This window comes from Callorhinus ursinus, unplaced genomic scaffold (genome assembly GCF_003265705.2).
Source record: "Callorhinus ursinus isolate GAN/ISIS: 27379988/994484 unplaced genomic scaffold, GSC_fseal_2.0 scaffold31, whole genome shotgun sequence".
NCBI classification, from domain to species: Eukaryota; Metazoa; Chordata; class Mammalia; order Carnivora; family Otariidae; genus Callorhinus; species Callorhinus ursinus.
In genome coordinates, this window is record NW_027397093.1 from 12,258,020 (window position 1) to 12,276,712 (window position 18,693).

The 18,693-nt window shown below is 37.2% G+C and overlaps 1 protein-coding gene across 3 annotated transcripts in view; it reads left to right on the forward strand.

Moving 5' to 3' along the window:
- ECD (ecdysoneless cell cycle regulator) overlaps positions 1-18,693 on the forward strand; it is a 33,165-nt gene that overhangs the window by 10,363 nt on the left and 4,109 nt on the right. For all 3 annotated transcript variants that reach the window (XM_073878832.1, XM_025850456.2, XM_025850458.2), the window contains exons 7-13: positions 514-642; positions 2,432-2,560; positions 5,106-5,191; positions 13,359-13,465; positions 13,601-13,781; positions 15,883-15,950; positions 17,195-17,409. In XM_073878832.1, the coding sequence (XP_073734933.1) occupies positions 514-642; positions 2,432-2,560; positions 5,106-5,191; positions 13,359-13,465; positions 13,601-13,781; positions 15,883-15,950; positions 17,195-17,409 (915 nt within the window). The remainder of the gene's footprint in view (positions 1-513; positions 643-2,431; positions 2,561-5,105; positions 5,192-13,358; positions 13,466-13,600; positions 13,782-15,882; positions 15,951-17,194; positions 17,410-18,693) is intronic.

The following is an 18,693-nucleotide window of genomic DNA, read 5'->3' on the forward strand; positions in this document are numbered from 1 at the left end:
CCCCTACCCTCTAGAACCCTCAGTTTTTCAGAGTCCATCATCTCTCATGGTTCGTCTCCCCCTCTGACATACTCCCCTTTTCTTCCTCTCCTGTTATCTTCTTCTTTTCCTTTTTTCTTAAAATATGTTGCGTTATTTGTTTCAGAAGTACAGATCTGTGATTCAACAGTCTTGCACAATTCACAGCGCTCACCGTAGCACATTAAAACATTTCATTTCTTCCAGAGACTTAAGAATTATTCTTTATCTTCTATGCACCCAAATTGCCGTATAATGTAACTCATGAGAAGAATTCCATTAGTGATAACTAAAACGTAGACAGTGAGGTCAATTTTGTGGTATGTGAATTATGTCTCAATAAAGCTGTTATTAAAAAATGTTGGCAGTGAATAGGTTGGATCTTCTTTGCATTTCATATGAATATGAAGCTCATAAATGAAATTATGAACTGCGAAATGATAGTCAAATTTCTACTTTTAGGAAAACTCATGTATTTTGTGTTCCAATGTCCAGGTGACTTTCACTAAATGTCTATATGCACAGTTGGTACAACAAAGATTTGTGCCAGACCGACGGAGTGGATACAAGATGCCTCCTCCATCTCATCCTCAATATCGAGCCCATGAATTGGGCATGAAGTTGGTAATGCACCATAAAATTTTATATTCTTCCTTTAGGTAAAAAGGCTCTTAATGGAATAATGATACAGCAGAGAAAGTCTAGAAAAATACCTTACTTATGTGAGAATGTAGTAAAATATGGCATTTCAAACAAGAAGGAAAAATGGGTTATTCAGTTAATGATAATAGAACAACTGTGAAGCCGTCTAAAAAATTAAAGTTGATTGCCTCACACCTATCCCAAAATAAATTCCAGGTGGATGAAATATTTAAAAGAGAACATTGAAACCATAAAATCGGAAAGAAAACAGAGGAGAATTTTTGATAATTTGCGTAGGAAAGGCCTTTCTTAGCGGGACTTGAAACCAGAGCTATTAAAAAAAAAAGACTGATAAATTTGATTATTAAAGATTATGTATTTCTGGGGCACCTGGGTGGCTCAGTTAGTTAAGCGTCCGACTCTTGATTTAAACTCAGGTCATGATCTCAGGATTGCTTAAGATTCTCTCTTCCTCTCCCTCTGCTCCTCCCTCCTCCTTCAAAAAAAAAAAAAAAAAAAGCATTTCTGTATGGGAAAGAAAAACTCCATAACTAAAGTCAAAAGATAGTAAACCTGAAGAAAGTATTATATTTGCAATTTAAATTAAAAAGAGCTCATTTCTTTAATATATATAGAGTTCCAAAAAGTCAATATGAAAAAAAATACTACTTAATAAAAAATGTTGAGGAACTATGAACAGACAGTCCACAGGAAAGGAAATACAAATGATTTTTAATCTAAACATAAGAAAAATGTTGGCCCTTGCTCATAATAAAAGTAATGCAACTTAAAGCTACAAAACAGTGTTTTCTACCATTTGGCATATATCAAAAAGTTTGATAATATATATTGGATTGATGAAAATATAGAGAGAGATACTTTCAAACATCATTGATGGAAATATAAGTTGATTCAATCTCTTATAACAATTTGTCAATATCCATCAATATATAAATGCACAAACCCTTCTCAGCATTTTCACTTCTAGATATTTATCCTCCATATATTTTAGATATGTACAAAGATGTATGAGGATACTCATGACAGCATTATTTGTAGTAGCAAAAGATTGGAAACTGCCTAAATGCCTATTAGTAGAGAAATAGATAAATTATGGTCTGCCTATGCTGTGAAATGGATAAATTTGTATGATCATATAAAATGATCTACAACACATGTAACTTGGTGAAAAAGCAAGGTTTAGAACAGTGTATATGTTGCCATTTAATGACAAAAGGGATCCAGTAGGACATACACAGACCACACATCTGCTTGAGTGCATACATTACTTCTGAAAGGATATGCAAAAATTGGTAACAGTAGTTTTCTCTAGAGTGATCAGGAAAGCTCCCTGTCTGACTTATTTTGCTATGCTCATTCATTATATTTTTAGTCAGAAGACACTTAAAATAGAGTGATTCCCTCCCTTCCCTTTCCTATGTCTAAGGCCATGCTGAATTCATTTATAATTTCTGTTAGACAAGAAACCTTTTATAAGCCTTTTTTTAAGTAAACAAGAAATAAGTTTAAATTTCTGGTTTTGTAATCAGCAAGAAGAGAAATCTCCTTGAAGAGAACAAGATTCTTTGTTTTGTATTATTTGCTTTCCCTTTATAATTTTTAGTAATCGATGGAAATTGAAAAACTTGGAAATAGATTTCTCATAAAATTCAGTGTTATGAATGTCCATATGTCTAGTCACCTAGGTCTTAAGTGTGGCTAAATGGAAAGAAAGTAACTTAATAATGAAAATTCTACCTATTCCATCTAGGCTCATGGATTTGAGATCTTATGCTCTGAATGTAGCCCACATTTTTCTGACTCCAGGAAATCCTTCATGACTACCTCACCACTTTGGGCTGGCTTCCTTGAAAGCCTGAAAAAGAATGATTACTTTGAGGTAGGATTTGCAATGCATTTGTAAAACTGTATAATCAAGGGAAAATCAGGCTAGTGAATTAGAGTCCTATGGTCCATATTTAATGTGTAATATTATAGAAACTAGAGTTAAAAGGGACCATTCTAATTCAGTGTTAATGAGGGCATAACTGTGAACTGTTTCCAGTATTTTAGAAAAATTACTAACACTTATATAGAACGCTGAAAGTTATCATGTATCAGAAGAACAATTGGGGCAAATCATAAGGCAAACATGAAGCCACCAAATAGAAAAATGAACGAAGAGGGGCTCCTGGGTGGCTCAGTCATTAAGCATCTGCCTTCGGCTCAGGTCATGATCCCAGGGTCCTGGGATCACGCCCCTCATCGGGCTCCCTGCTCAGCAGGAAGCCTACTTCTCCCTCTCCCACTCCCCCTGGTTGTGTTCCCTCTCTCTGTCAAATAAATCAATAAAATATTTTTAAAAAAAGACATGGATTTAAAAAATTACAAAAAGACAACTACCAAATTTTTCTTAAAATATTCACTCTCACAAGTAGTAAGGATATACATGTGAACACAATAATACTTTTTCACATATGTGAAAAAGGATCTGTATGATATTTAGTGCTATTGAATATGTAGTGAAGTTTATATTCCTATACATTGCCATAACATTGCATATTGATAGAACTTTAACTGGAAAATAATTTGCTAATGTGTTCCAGGAGCTATAGAAAGGTTCAAACTCAGAACCTCCACTTTGAATAATCTATTTTAAGGAAACATCCAAGAAGAAGAAAAGTCCATTAAGAATATGATGATATAGGGCGCCTGGGTGGCTCATTTGGTTGGGTGACTGCCTTCGGCTCAGGTCATGATCCTGGAGTCCCGGGATCGAGTCCTGCATCGGGCTCCCTGCTCGGCAGGGAGTCTGCTTCTCCCTCTGATCCTCTTCCCTCTCGTGCTCTCTATCTCTCATTCTCTCTCTCTCAAATAAATAAATAAAATCTTAAAAAAAAAAAGAATATGATGATATAGGAACAGACATTTCTCCAAAGAAGACAATTATTTTTGACAAAGACGAAGCAAATTATTTTCCAGTTAAAGTTCTATCAATATGCAATGTTACGGCAATGTATAGGAATATTAACTTCACTACATAGTCAATATCACTAAATATCATACAGATCCTTTTTCACATATGTGAAAAAGTAATATTGTGTTCATATGTATATCCTTACTACTCGTGAGAGTGAATATTTTAAGAAAAATTCGTTAGTTGTCTTTTTGTAATTTTTTTACAGATGGCCAACAGATACGTGAAAAGATGCTCAACGTTATTAATCTTCAGAGAAATGCGAATCAAAATCACAATGTGTGCAAAACAAAATCACAAACATCTGTCAGAATGGCTAAAATCTAAAACACAAGAAACAAGTGTTGGTGAGGATGTGGAGAGAAAGGAACCCTTGTGCACTATTTGTGGGAATACAAACTGGTTCAGACACTGTGGAAAACAGTGTGGATGTTTCTCAAAAATTTAAAAATAGAATTATCATATGATCCAGTAATTCCACTAGTGGGTATTTACCCAAAGAAAATGAAAACACTAATTCAAAGGGATACATGCATTCCCATGTTTATTGCAGCATTATTTATAGCCAAGGGAAGCAACCCAACTATCCTATCAATAGATGGATAGGTAAAGAAGATGTGATATATATATTACTCAGCCATAAAAAAGAATGAAATCTTGCCATTTACAATAACATAGATGGATCTAGAATGTAAAATGCTAAGTGAAACAAGTCAGAGAAAGACAAATACCATATGATTTCACTCATGTGGAATTCAACAAACCACATGAGCAAAGGAAAAAGACAAAAAATGGACTCTTAGCTATAGAGAACAAACTGATGGTTACCAGAGGGGAGGTGGGGGAATGAGTGAAATAGGTGAAGGGGATTAAGAGTACACTTATTGTGATGAGCACTGAGTAATGTATAGAATTGTTGAAACACTATATTGTATCCCTGAAATTAATAGAACACGGTAGGCTAACTATACTGGAATTAAGATGTTTTAAAATATGATATAAAGACTGTAGCAATATGGAAAAGTGCTTATGATATTATAGTCTGTTTTTGAAAGAATATAAAATATTAAGTATGAATGCCAAAATAAACATACATGTGAAAATCAGAAATGATAAAGTGGAATTATGCTATTTTTTATTTCTATTTGTACTTTGTTTTATAAATTACTAATCAGTTATTTTTTAATAATTAATTAAATATTAGAAAATGGTAGAAAATCATCCAAATTGGAAAGAGGTCCTTAATGGTGAAAAGGATTAGGAACTACTACATATAGCCCAGTCCCCTTATTTGGAGAAACTAGAGCCCAAAAAGGTACATTAATGACAAAACAGGGATTGGACTCAAGCCTCATGATTCCTGAACAATGTATCACACACTGCCTCCCTGAAAATTGCTGGTGAGCAGGTTATTTTAATGATACCATGTAAATAATGTTCTGATAGGCCTTTTTTTTTTTTTTTTAAGGGACTGATAGAAGGTTCTGCTCAGTACCAGGCAAGGCTAGAAATGGCAAAGAACTACTTCCAACTTTCAGTTAACCGACCAGAAAGGTGAGTTTATCACTACCTAACCGTGGCCGCAGAGTGGTAACCTGCCAGAAGTTAAGGAGTTCCTCACTCTTGAGATAGTTGCAGGAGTTGGAATTGCCATATTTAAAGAGTTAATGGCAAGGATCATGACTGTTGAAGGGGCTGAAGGTGGGGCAGAGGGGGTTTTGCTACAGAAGATCACTGCGTCTGGCATCATCATCATCATCTAATGGCTAACATTTATTGGTAATTATAAAGTGTAGGCCACTTTAATTTGTCAAATCTCTCTTACAATCCTATGAAATAAGTATGATTATTACCGTTCCCTATTTACAGCAGAGAAGCTGAGGCCAAGAGAGATTAAGTAGTTTGCCAAAGGTCACACAGCAAGTAAGTGACAGATACAAGATTTGAACTCAGGTAGTGTGATATTGAGCATATGCTTAATTCCTATAGGAGCCCTTGGCTGTGTCTAGCTACTTTTAGGTGGGTCTGAAACACAGAATAAAGCAGACATTCATCTTTCAAATCAAATCTCATTCTGAGCTGCCATATATTTCCTAGGGGAAGAAAGAAATGAGCACAAGGTTGGAAGGAAATGGCACCCCTTTAAAATTTAATAAAATGGAGGTCTCATAATGGTGGAGTAACATACCCAACTAACCCCCCTGCCAATTGTAATTATAAACTCTGGACAGAATATAAGAAACAATTATTTGAACACACAGTAGAACAACAAAATACGGCAAAAATTGAAGGAAATAGGACCCTTAAGAGAAGATCAGAGTAGATGCGGACCACATTATCTGAGTTGTCCCTTGAGGTCACTTCCTAGTCAGTGCAGCACCAAGGAAAAAACAGAGCTTTAGCAGAAAGCCTCAGTCTTATTGAGCTCAGGAATCAAAGGTCAGAGTTTGAGTATTGGAAAAAATTCAATTTATGTTTGCAGAATTGAATTTGAGATACTCAAAGCTGTTAAATAATATGAAAGAATAGCTTTGTATATATTAGGGTTAAAAGGTCCCAAGTTGTGTTTCGCATTTTGTTGTTGGGCTTTTTTTTTTTTTTTCCAAATAAAACTTTCTGGTTTTGAAATCCAGTCATTCTGCTTGCGTGGCAAACACCACTTATTTGTGTAATAGAATGTTCTTTGAGGACTGGTGAAGCGAAGTTGATGCTGAGAGAACTCTAACATCAGTTGTCCATGAGATAATAATGACTTTATATACAGCAGTCCTTACTCTCAGAGGTGTCTGCATGTGCCTTTGTCCCACTCCCATCAGTTTTATGGCAATAATTGGTGGTAAGAGGATTCCTTCTTGGGGTATCATTTCAGAAAACTTGGGAAAGAGAGTCAGGAGAGTAAAAGAGGTGGCCCTCATGGTTAGGAGAATCTCCCCCAGATGATTCCCATCTGCTTCAAAGGGCCACTCTGCTTGTATAGAAGTATTACCTTACAGACTTGGGTTAAAGAGATGTTAAGTAATTAGACTCGTGTAGGAGGGTTAAGGCTCTTTGCACAAAACAAGATAGATTGGTGGTTCGATAGTTCTTTTTAAGTAAGTTTGTGGGGTGCCTGGGTGGCTCAGTTGGTTAAGTGTCTGCCTTCAGCTCAGGTCTTGATTTCGGGGTCCTGGGATCAAGCCCCATGTCAGGCTCCCTGCTCGGTGGGGAGCCTGCTTCTTCCTCTCCCTTTCCCCCAAGCTCATGCTGTCTCTCACTCACTCTCTCTCTCTCTCTCAAATCTTAAAATAAGTTTGTTGTTACAAAATAACATTCACTCATTATAGCAAATACAGAAAGATGTAATAAGGAAAATATTTATACCAGAGAGTCAACTATTACCATTTTGATCTACTGCCTTCCAGGATTTCCCCCCCCCATTCATGTAGTTATTTTTAAAACATTTTTATACTATATAAAAATTTTCTATCCTGTCCATAATTTTTACTCATTATAATCTTACTTTTTCCCATGACATTAAAAAGTCTTTTAAGCATAACTTTAAAGAGCTGCATAACATTTCAGGAAATGGATGTGCCATAACTTACCATATTTTTACTACTGGAGAAAGAATTATAAGTAGTTTACATATCCAACATTTAATTTTATTTTTTTATTTTTTTTTTAAAGATTTTATTTATTTATTTGACAGAGAGACAAAGTGAGAGAAGGAACACAAGCAGGTGGAGTGGGAGAGGGAGAAGCAGGCTTCCCGCTGAGCAGGGAGCCCGATGCGGGGCTCAATCGCAGGACTCCGGGATCATGACCTGAGCCAAAGGCAGACGCTTAACGACTGAGTCACCCAAGTGCCCCATATCCAACATTTAATTTTATTAATTAATTTATTTAAGATTTTATTTCTTCGACAGAGAGAGTACAAGCAGGGGGAGCGGCAGGGAGAGGGAGAAGCAGGCTTCCCGCTGAGCAGGGAGCCTGATGCGGGGCTCGATTCCAGGACCCTGAGATCATGACCCGAGCCAAAGGCAGGCGCTTAACTGACTGAGTCACCCAGGCGCCCCTACATGTCCAACATTCTAAATAATGTTGCAAAAGAGACTCCCATTCCCCAAACCAGGGTAGCTTCTAAACAGTTTAAAACCAAACTCGTATTTCCCTCCAGACCTGTTCTTAATGCCCAGTGTTTTGTTTTGTTTTTGAATACCTGGATTAATATCACAGACTGTTTCCCATTCTCTTTTTTAAGAGTACTACCATCCTCCTTATCACCTAGACTTCCTGTCTCTCCTTGGATCCAGTCTCTTGATCTTTTTTATTATGTTGTGTCTTGCATTTTTCTTTTTTACTGCCTACCTACTCTAATTAGTTTCTTTTTTTTTTTTCTTACTTATTTCTTGAACTATGGCAATACCTAAATTTGTTTCCCAGCTTCTAGCGACTCTTCAGTTCTAATGCAACCATTAGAGCCAGGAGAATCTGCTTGAAATATGTCTTCAATCATCTTTAATCCCTTTCCTAAAAATTATTAGAGATTGTAAAAGTGAAAGATTGAACAATGTAAGTGTCCATCAATAGTAGATAAATGAATTACAGTGTATTTGTATGATGGACTACTATCCATTAGTTAACCAGAGATTAGCTAAATGTACTTGAGTCTATTCAGGATTTCTCAACCTTGGCACTGTTTACCTTTTGGACCAGATAATTCTTTGTTGTGGGAGATGCTCTGTGTATTATGGGATGTTTAGCAGCATCCCTGGCCTCTACCCAGTAAATGCCAATAGCACTCCATCCAACCCCCAATTGTGACAACCAAAAATATCACCAGACTTTGCCAGATGTCCTCTGGGGACAAAATTGTCCCCAGTTGAAAACCACTGATCTAATAAACAGATTTTGAAAACATGATGTTGGGGAAAAAGGCAAGTTGTAAATATGTAGAGTATGGATGCTATACATATAAAAATGTTTAGTACACAAAATGCCATATATTACTTATAGGTACATATATATTCATTAGTTCAACAAATATTTATTGAGTATCTCCTATGTGCCAGGCCCAATTCCAGGTACTGGGGATAAAACAAATGAACCTAAAGTCTCCCTATACTTATGGAGCTTACATGCTAGTGTAGGAGAAAGACAATAAACCACTATATGATACTAGATGGTGGTAAGTAAGTGCTTTGAAGAGAAAACAGTGTATGAGGAAAGAGAGGTACAGGCTGCTATTCTAAAGATTTTATTGATTGATTGATGATTGATTGATTGTACGAGTAGGGGGAGGGGGAGAAGGAGAAAGAGAATCCCAGGCAGACTGCGCTGAGCATGGAGCCTGACGCAGGGCTCAATTCTATGAACCTGAGATCATGATCTGAGCCAAGACCAAGAGTCGGTGGCTCACCCAACTGAGCCACCCAGGCACCCCTAGGCTGCTATTCTAAGTAGGTTGGTCAAAGAGGCCTTTCCAAGGAGGTTCTGTTTGAGAAGAGACATAAATGAAGTGAGAGAATGAGGCATACATGTATTTGGGGGGGAATAAAATTCCAGGGAAAGAGAACAGCAAATACAACAAATGTGTGTATGTGTGTGCGTGTGTGTGCACACGCGCGCACATGCACACACTCAGTGGACCAGAAGGATTATTTGTGAGAGCAGTCACCTCTGGGTAATAACGAAATGGGTTGGAACTGATAATGTTGATCATCAAAAGAAAAATATTAGCTTTATCTATAAATTTTTAAAGTACATGCATGTTTAATTTTTTATTTTAAAGGTAATCAATCATTCCTTTAGACTGGAAGTAAGTATAACAATATTATAATTCTAGGTGGTAGGATATGGACATTTGTTATATCATCCTTTTTTTTTTGCTATATCTTTTGGACTTGTCTATATTATTTAAATCTCTTAAAACAAAAATTAAAAATAAAAAAGAAGCCATCAGTCATCACCCACTGCTTATTTCATTGAGTCCAAACTTAGCCATTTCAGGCTCACTGTGCTCTCATCCCAGTCCATCTGTTCAGCTTCCTCTTCCACACTTTTGCCAAACTGAACACTATTTGCTTTGTGAACGTGTTCCTCACTTCTTTGCCTTTATACTAATGCTCATTTTCCCCTTTGCCTGAAGTTCCTCTACCCTATCTTACTTGTCAGAATCTTCCCCATTCTGGGTGCCTGGGTGGCTCAGTTGGTTGAGCGTCTGCCTTGGGCTCAGGTCATGATCCCAGGGTCCTGGGTTTGAGCCTCACGTTGGGCTCCCAGCTAAGTGGGAGTGTGCTTCTCCCTCTCCCCCTGCTCCTCGCCCTGCTCATGCACTCGCACTCTCTCTCTCAGAATAAATAAAATCTTAAGAAAACATCTTCCCTGTTTTTTTAAAGATTTATTTTAGAGAGAGAGAGAGCATGTATGAGCAGAGGGAGAGGGAGAGAGAGAATCTCAGACTCCCCGCTAAGTGTAGGGCTCAATCTCATGACCCTGAGATCATGACCTCAGCTGAAATCAAGAGTTGGACACTTAACCGAGCCACCCCCACCCCATTCTTTAAGGCCTAACTCAACTACTTTCATTGTCTTTATCATTTTTTTTTAACTTCTCTGTAGTTAATGTAATTAATTACCTTCTCCTGTGACTCTTCACAGCATTTGGTCCAGCTCTTGATTTTGGCTCAGGTCATGACCTCAGGGTGGTGAGATTGAGCCCTGCACACAGCAGGTAGTCTGCTTGAGATTCTATCTCTCCCTTTCCCTCTGCCCCTCCCCCTGCTCACACTCTCTCTCTCTCTCTCTGTCTCTAAAATAAATATGATTTTATATTGTGTAATTTATTATGATTATTTGTATATTTCTTTTTTTCTCTTAGTAATATTTGCATAATATGTAGTAGTGACAATTTCCTGTCACCTTCATGATTTAGCAAGGTATGCAGATCTTTATTTAAATGAATGTAAGTCCATTCTATAACTTGATTTGCTCCATTCTAAATAGGTCAGGCAGGGTTCCATCAGTTTGTATAACAGGTCACATTGCCATCATAAAATAACATGCTCATCATACAGATAATATCTCTGTGCATTACTTCCTTATCAGTTTACTATAGGAGCATCATAAGATAGTATCAGAAGACTTGATTTCGAGACTTTGCTCTAACTCAATGACCTTTTAAAAGTTACAGAACTTCACTGAGCTCTGGTTTTCTCATCTGTAAAACAGGATTATTACCTCATAGTAGTAATTAGAGGACTAAATAAGAAAATGTATTTAAAGTGCTAGCCTGGGGCACCTGGGTGGCTCAGTCGTTAAGAGTCTGCCTTCGGCTCAGGTCGTGATCCCAGGGTCCTGGGATAGAGCCCTGCATTGGGCTCCCTGTTTGGGGTGAGCCTGCTTCTCCCTTTACCTGCTGCTCCCCCTGCTGTGCTCTCTCTCTCTCTGTCAAATAAATAAAATCTTAAAAAAAATTAAAATTAAGTGCTAGGGCACCTGGGTGGCTCAGTTGGTTAAGCGACTGCCTTCGGCTCAGGTCATGATCCTGGAGTCCCGGGATCGAGTCCCACATCGGGCTCCCTGCTCGGCAGGGAGTCTGCTTCTCCCTCTGACCCTCTTCCCTCTTGTGTTCTCTATCTCTCATTCTCTCTCTCTCAAATAAATAAATAAAATCTTTTAAAAAAAAATAAAATTAAGTGCTAGCCTATCATACATGCAAGATTAATTTTAGTTCATACTTTCCTCTGGGTTTTCTTTTTCTCATATATATGCTATATATAAATTGAAAGAGTTATACTAAGTCAGCAGCTTCATAATGATGTTCCATGCATCCTGTTGCAGAACCAAAGGCAAAGGTGAAATGGTTACATCTCTGAGCTTCCAAACTCCATTTCAATCAAAGCAGTTTTTCTTTTTCAGCTTTACTGAGAAATAATTGAGGAATAAAATCGTAAATATTGAAGGCATACATCATGGTGATTTGATATTTGTACATGTGAAGGGATCTAGTTAATTGGCAGTTCCATCACCTCATGTATTTATCTTTTTGATGGGGCAATTTGAACATTTAAGTTCTACTCTCTGAGCAGATTTCACTTATAAGATACAGTGTTATAGTCACCATGTTTTACGTTAGATCCTTAGATGGTATTCAGAAACTTTGTACCGTTCCTTTTACCAACCTCTCCTTATTTCCCTCACTCCCTCGTCCCTGGCAGCCACTTTTCTACTCTGTTTCTATGAACTTTACTTTTTTTTTTTTTGAGATTCCACATATGTGTAATACCATGCAGTGTTTGTCATTCTCTGTCTGGTTTATTCCATTAGCATAATGACCTCAGGGTCAATCCATTTCACAAATAACAGTATTTCCTTTTTATATATATTTCTCTGAATAATATATGTGTATATATTTATTATATATATTTGTAATTGTAATACAATTTGTAATATAATTGTATATAGCACATCTCCTTTATCCTGTCATCCATTGGTGGACACTTAGGTGGTTTCCATGTCTTAGCTATTGTGAGTAAATGCTGCAGTGAAGGGAATTGCAGGTATCTCTTCAATATCCTGTTTTCATTTCCTTTACATATATACCCAAAAGTAGAATTGCTGGATCATATGCTAGTTCTGTTTTTAATTTTTTTGAGGATTCTTCATACTGTTTTTCATAGTGGTTGCACCAATTTACATTCCCACCAAAGCACGGGGGTTCCCTTTTCTCCACCTCCTTACCAACTCTCTTGTCTTTTGGTAATATCCATTCTGACTGGTGTGAGCTGATATCTCATGGTGATTTTGATCTGCATTTTCTTGATGATGAGTGATGTTGAGCACCTTTTCATGTACCTCTTGGCCATTTGTACATCTTGTATTCAGGTCCTCTGCCCATTTTTAAATCAGATTGTTTTTAACTGATGAGTCATTGAACACTACATCAGAAACTAACGATGTAGGGTGCCTGGGTGGTTCAGATGGTTAAGTGTCTGCCTTCGGCTCAGGTTATGATCTCAGGGTCCTGGGATTGAGTCCCACATTGGGCTCCTTGCTTGGCAGGGAATCTGCTTCTCCCTCTCCCTCTCCCTCTCCCCCCTGCTCATGCTCTCTCTCTCTGTCTCAAATGAATAAATAAAATCTTAAAAAAAAGACACTATTGATGTAGTATATGTTGGCTAATTGAATTTAAATTAAAAAAATAAATCAGATTTTTTTTTATTTTAAATATTTTTATTTATTTATTTGACAGAGAGAGACACAGCGAGAGAGGTAACACAAGCAAGGGGAGTGGGAGAGGGAGAAGCAGACTTCCCGCTGAGCAGGGAGCCCAATACGGGGCTTGATCCCAGGACCCCGGGATCATGACCCAAGCCGAAGGCAGACGCTTAACGACTGAGCCACCCAGGCGCCCCAGATTGTTTTTTTTACTATTGAGTTGTATGAGTTCTTTATATATTTTGGATATTAACCCTTTATCAGATGTATGATTTTGTAAATATTTTCTCCCATTCAGTAGGTTGCCTTTTCAGTTTCCTTTGCTGTACAAAGCAGTTTTTCTTTGAGCTCTTTTAGAGTTCTGGTAAAATTTTATTTGAGAAAAAGGGGTCTATAACCTAAAGCAATTGTTTCAAAACAAATTAGACTAGATTATTCCTCCCAGCTTTAAAATACTATTTTTTTGTGATTATTATTCTGAGCTGTCTTATAAAAAAATTGCCATGTCTTCTGTTTTTTTATAGCTCTCTTGCTATGAGCCCAGGTGAAGAAATCTTAACCTTATTACAAACTGTACCATTTGATATAGAAGAGCTTAAGAAGGAAGAAGCTAATCTTCCCCCAGAAGATGGTAAGTGATGGACCAGGATAGAGCAGAAGGTTTAGGAAAGATGAAAATATTCCACTAAGTCTCTCAGGGCCCTTCTCTGAGAGTACCTCCCATGTTCAGTGTGGTATGGTGGTGTCCTGTTTTATTCTTTTTCAGATGACCAGTGGTTAGATCTCTCACCAGATCAACTGGACCAGCTACTGCAGGAAGCTGCTGGCAAAACAGAAGCAGAGCCCATTTCCAAGGAGGAGCAGAACTACGACTTAAGTCAAGTCTCAGAAAGCATGAAAGCTTTCATTTCCAAAGTTTCAACCCACAAAGGAGCAGAGCTACCTCGGTAATTTTGTGTTAGAGTATAAATATCTAAGTAGTTAGAATGCAGATGTTGAAGTCATCTAGTCATTGCCATTTCTGCTCTTGTTTTTCTTTTCAGTAAATGATTTATACTGCTGTGTTTTCCTCTTTTGGTGCCTAGTACCATGATGACTTATCTGGAGTTGTATTTTTAATAGCCTGATTCTTTGCAATTCTTAAAGTAAGTCAGAGAGACTACTCAACAGATCTAAAAGTGTCCATCCCAGAGCTGTGCAAGGAAATCGTGTATTTTACTCTTTAAACTTTTCTCAGAACCTTATGGGCTCTTAACACCTAGCTCTCAGCAAATCCACACTTCCATTCAATCTCCCACCCCACAAGTCGATTGGAAGCTTCACATTCAAAAGAGAGGGATAAAAGAGTTCATCAGAGGAAGAAATAATAAATGGGAAGTTACATTTGGCAAGTAATAGGAAAATAAGGTAGATGGAATTGTCACTTGTATAGCAAATATATCTTTATTTGTGTTGATGCTCTTGAGCCTCATGAGAAGAATAAAATTTATGTTCAGTATTCTCTTTTTAAGAAAGCAGAGATTGGGGGGGCGCCTGGGTGGCTCAGTTAAGTGTCTGACTCTTTATCTCAATTCAGGTCTTGAGCTCAGGATTGTGTGTTCAAGCACCATGTTGGGCTCCACACTGAGCATGGAGCCAGTTTAAAAAAAAAAAAAGAAAGCAGAGATAAGAGAAAATATGTTCTTACTTTTAAAAGTTTAGTTCCTAAAGAAATAGACCTTTTTAAAATTAACTCAGGGACGCCTGGGTGGCTCAGTTGGTTGAGCGACTGCCTTCGGCTCAGGTCATGATCCTGGAGTCCCGGGATCGAGTCCCGCATTGGGCTCCCTGTGCAGCGGGGAGTCTGCTTCTCCCTCTGACCCTCCCCCCTCTCATGTGCTCTCTCTCTCTCATTCTCTCGCTCAAAATAAATAAATAAAATCTTTTAAAAAAATAAAAATAAAATTAACTCAGAGATGTGATTTATTCTGCTAATGCCATATATATATATATATATATATATATATATATATATATATATATATATCTCTTGTGGGAGGTGCAGGGTGGGTAGGTCCCTAAATCAGTATAAGTTACATCTGCATAAACAAAGTGACATTTTTACTTTACTTTTCTTTTTTTTTAAAGATTTTATTTATTTTTGTGAGAGAAAGAGAGATCATGAGCACAAGAGGTGGGGGAGAGGCAGAGGGAGAAGCAGACTCCCTGTTGATCAGGGAGCCAGATGTGGGACCCGATTCCAGGACTCTGGGATCATGAGCTGAGCCGAAGGCAGTTGCTTAACTAACTGAGCCACCCAGGCACCCTTTACTTTTATTTCATCAGTCTTTCCCATTTCTTTTGCAAGAAATATTTTTTTTCTTTACATAATATTTTCTTTAAATAAAATTATTTTCTTACAACAAAAACTGTAGTTTAAATGGTCTTACAGAGGTAAATTACTTAATAAAAATCCCTTCCAGAAAATGGTACTGTGGGCAGATATTTGCAGAAAAGTACACAGGCTGAGCTGAAAAATATGGCTTTTTTTTTTATTATGAATTCAATTACTAAAATTTTTTACTTAAAAATTTTAAAACCGGGACACCTGGGTGGCTCAGTCGGTTAAGCGTCTGCCTTCGGCTCAGGTCATGATCCCAGGGTCCTGGGATCGAGTCCCGCATCGGGCTCCCTGCTCGGCAGGGAACCTGCTTCTCCCTCTGCCTCTGCCTCTCTCTCTCTCTGTCTCTCATGAATAAATAAATAAATAATAAAAAAAAATTTTAAAACCTACAGAATACATGAATATACTTTGATATAAATATTCAAGCCATACAGAGTTATTATTGTCTCACATCTCACTCTCTTCCCAGAGTAGACCATTTAAAGACCATTTAAACTACAGTTTAGTAGTTTAAGACCATTTAAACTACAGTTTTTCTTGTACTTCTTTTGAGATCGTATCTCTAGTAGTAGTCCTAAGAATGGCACTGCTTTAAAAAAACAAACAAAAAAAAGGTCCAGAGAGTTGTGTTCAAAATAAATGGTCTTTTTCCTTTAATCTTACAGAGAAACTTCTGAGGCTCCAATCACTTTTGATGCAGAGTCTTTTCTTAATTATTTTGACAAGATTTTAGGTAAGTTACAGTGTGATGTTTATTTTCATTTTGAAACTATAAGTAGCAAGGCTGTTGCTAGAGTACTAGAGCATTGGATCTCTTGGAAGTCAAAGTATTTGCTTTCTCTTAATGATTTTGAATTTCTTTCAGCCATGAACTTCTGCCCAGTTGAATGATTTTGCAGAGGATGCTTAGCTCAGTGCCTAACATAGTAGCTGCTCATTGAGTATTTGTTGAATGAGTGAATGCTGTGTGGCTAGATATGGTTTTACCTTGGCTTCCATGTTACACTGTTTTTTCTCTTTTAGACTTACTATACTTAGCCCTAATAATTAAAAGACAAATAGCCCAATTTAAAAAATCAACAAAGGATATAAACAGGCAATGCCTTGAAGAAGAAATACAGACAAATATTTGAAAATACTTGTTTCTAGTAAATAAATACCCAGTTTTCTCAAAGGGTTGAAGAAATGGGTACTGTCAAACCATGAGCCTGGAAGTTTAAGTCTTTCACAGGGTGGTTTGGAACTCTAGAAAGTTTATAACCTTTGACTTGGTAATTTCACTTCCAGGAATTTTCTCTATGAAAAGGACACATATGTGCTAAGATAGTGATTACAGCATTGTAGTAGCAAAAAATTGGAACGTCCTAAAATGTCCATGGAGAAGGAAATGGCTAAATTATAGTACAATCATATTGTGAAATATTGGGCAGTCTTAAGAAAGAATGAGATCCATCTACATGTTTTAACAAAGAAGGACTTCCAAGACCTAGAAATAAGTGGAAAAGCAAACCATGGTTCAGTGTGTGTGTGTGTGTGTGTGTGTGTGTGTGTGTGTGTGTGTATGTAATACCCTTATGTTTTTATACATACGTACAGAACTGCATAAAGGCCTGGGTACCCACCACACTGTTAAAAGATGCTTAACTCTGGGAAGAGAGTGAGATGTGAGACAATAATAACTCTGTATGACTTGAATATTTATATCAAAGTATATTCATGTATTGTGTAGGTTTTAAAATTTTTAAGTAAAAAATTTTAGTAATTGAATTCGTAATTTAAAAAAAAGCTATATTTTTCAGCTCAGCCCGTGTACTTTTCTGCAAATATCTGCCCGCAGTACCATTTTCTGGATTTTTATTAAATAATTTACCTCTGTATATTAGTCCTTTTCTGCAGATAATATTTAACTCTTTAGAGAGGTATAATCACTCAAGAAAAAATTACCATGTGGCTCTTTTTGTGTTGGGGTCTGTGTAGGTCCAAGTCCTCATGAATCAGACTCCGATGATCTGGCTGAGGAAGACTTTGAATGTTTGGATAGTGATGATGACTTGGATCTTAAAACCCAGGAGACTGGGGAAGAAGCATCTGTAAAAGGAACTCTTAATAATCTCAAGTCATACATGGCCCAGATGGACCAGGAATTGGCACATACCAGCATTGGCAAAAGTTTCACCACCCAGAAGCAAATGGTACGTGAGTGTTTAACCTCTTCCCCTATCTGCATATCTTAATATTATGAAGGAGAGCTAAAACTCTATTTTATCTTAGCTTTTTTTTCTTTCCTTTTTTTGATTTGTGATCTTTTTTTGGTTATGAATTTGATATTTTGATTTGAAATAAATAAGAATTTAAGATTGGTAATGTTTCCCTAAGGATTATTAACTTTGTTCTCCTAAATATGTTTAATTATATTACTTATTCTATGTTATCCATTAGGATTTAACATTAAAAGTTATGCAGTGTGGTCAGACTAGTTTGTGGTTGCATTCTACTACTAACAGCTTACATGGACTTTAAAAACAGAAAGTGTCTTAAATATCCAAATAAATTTTTTTAAGATTTTATTTATTTATTTGACAGAGAGCGAGAGCAGGAACACAAGCAGGGGGAGTGGGAGAGGGAGAAGCAGGCTTCCCGCGGAGCAGAGAGCCCGATGCGGGGCTCGATCCCAGGACACTGGGATCATGACCTGAGCCGAAGGCAGATGCTTAACGACTGAGCCACCCAGGCACCCCCCAAATAATTTTCAAGTCTTAATAGTGTTTGTTGTTTTCTTAATTTAGGGCCAAATTAAGAATTCATCTTCCACTCATTTTTTTTATCCTAGTTTTTATACCAGCAGTGTCTAACCTGGACCTAAGAGACATTATGAAAGCGGACCCTGGAGCCTTGGGGATTAGGGTTTGAAATCCAGCTCAACCATCCACTGTGAATATATATCCATTAACCAGTAATCCTTATGTTGTAGAATCAATATGAGAACTAAGTGAAACAACAGTGAAATCCATAAGGCCCTTAATGACTGTTATTTACCTTGCTTTGATCATCTAAACCACATTTAAACTATAATCACTTCCAGTATTGCCCAAACCTAATAGAAACCAAGAAATAGTATGTTAAATTTATCTAAAGCAGTGTTTCTAAAATATTAGTATGTATATGAGCCATCTAAAGATCTAAGTAAAAGTGAAGTAAAAAAAAAAAAGCAAACTATAGAAAATAAAATGTGGATTCTGGTTAAGTTGGTCTGGGGTGAAGCCTGAGATTTTACGTGTCTAAGAGGCTTCCAAGCAGTGTTGGGATCAGCATGCTGCTGATTCATGGACTGCACTTTGAATAGCAAAGATACTAAGGTCTATAACTCAAGCTGCAATCTTTCAAATCCTTTCCCCAACCTGTGAAACCAGAGAGGTTCAAGTAACAATTCGGAATCTTTGTGGTTGGACTCCACAGAGCCTCAGGTTTTTAAAGTT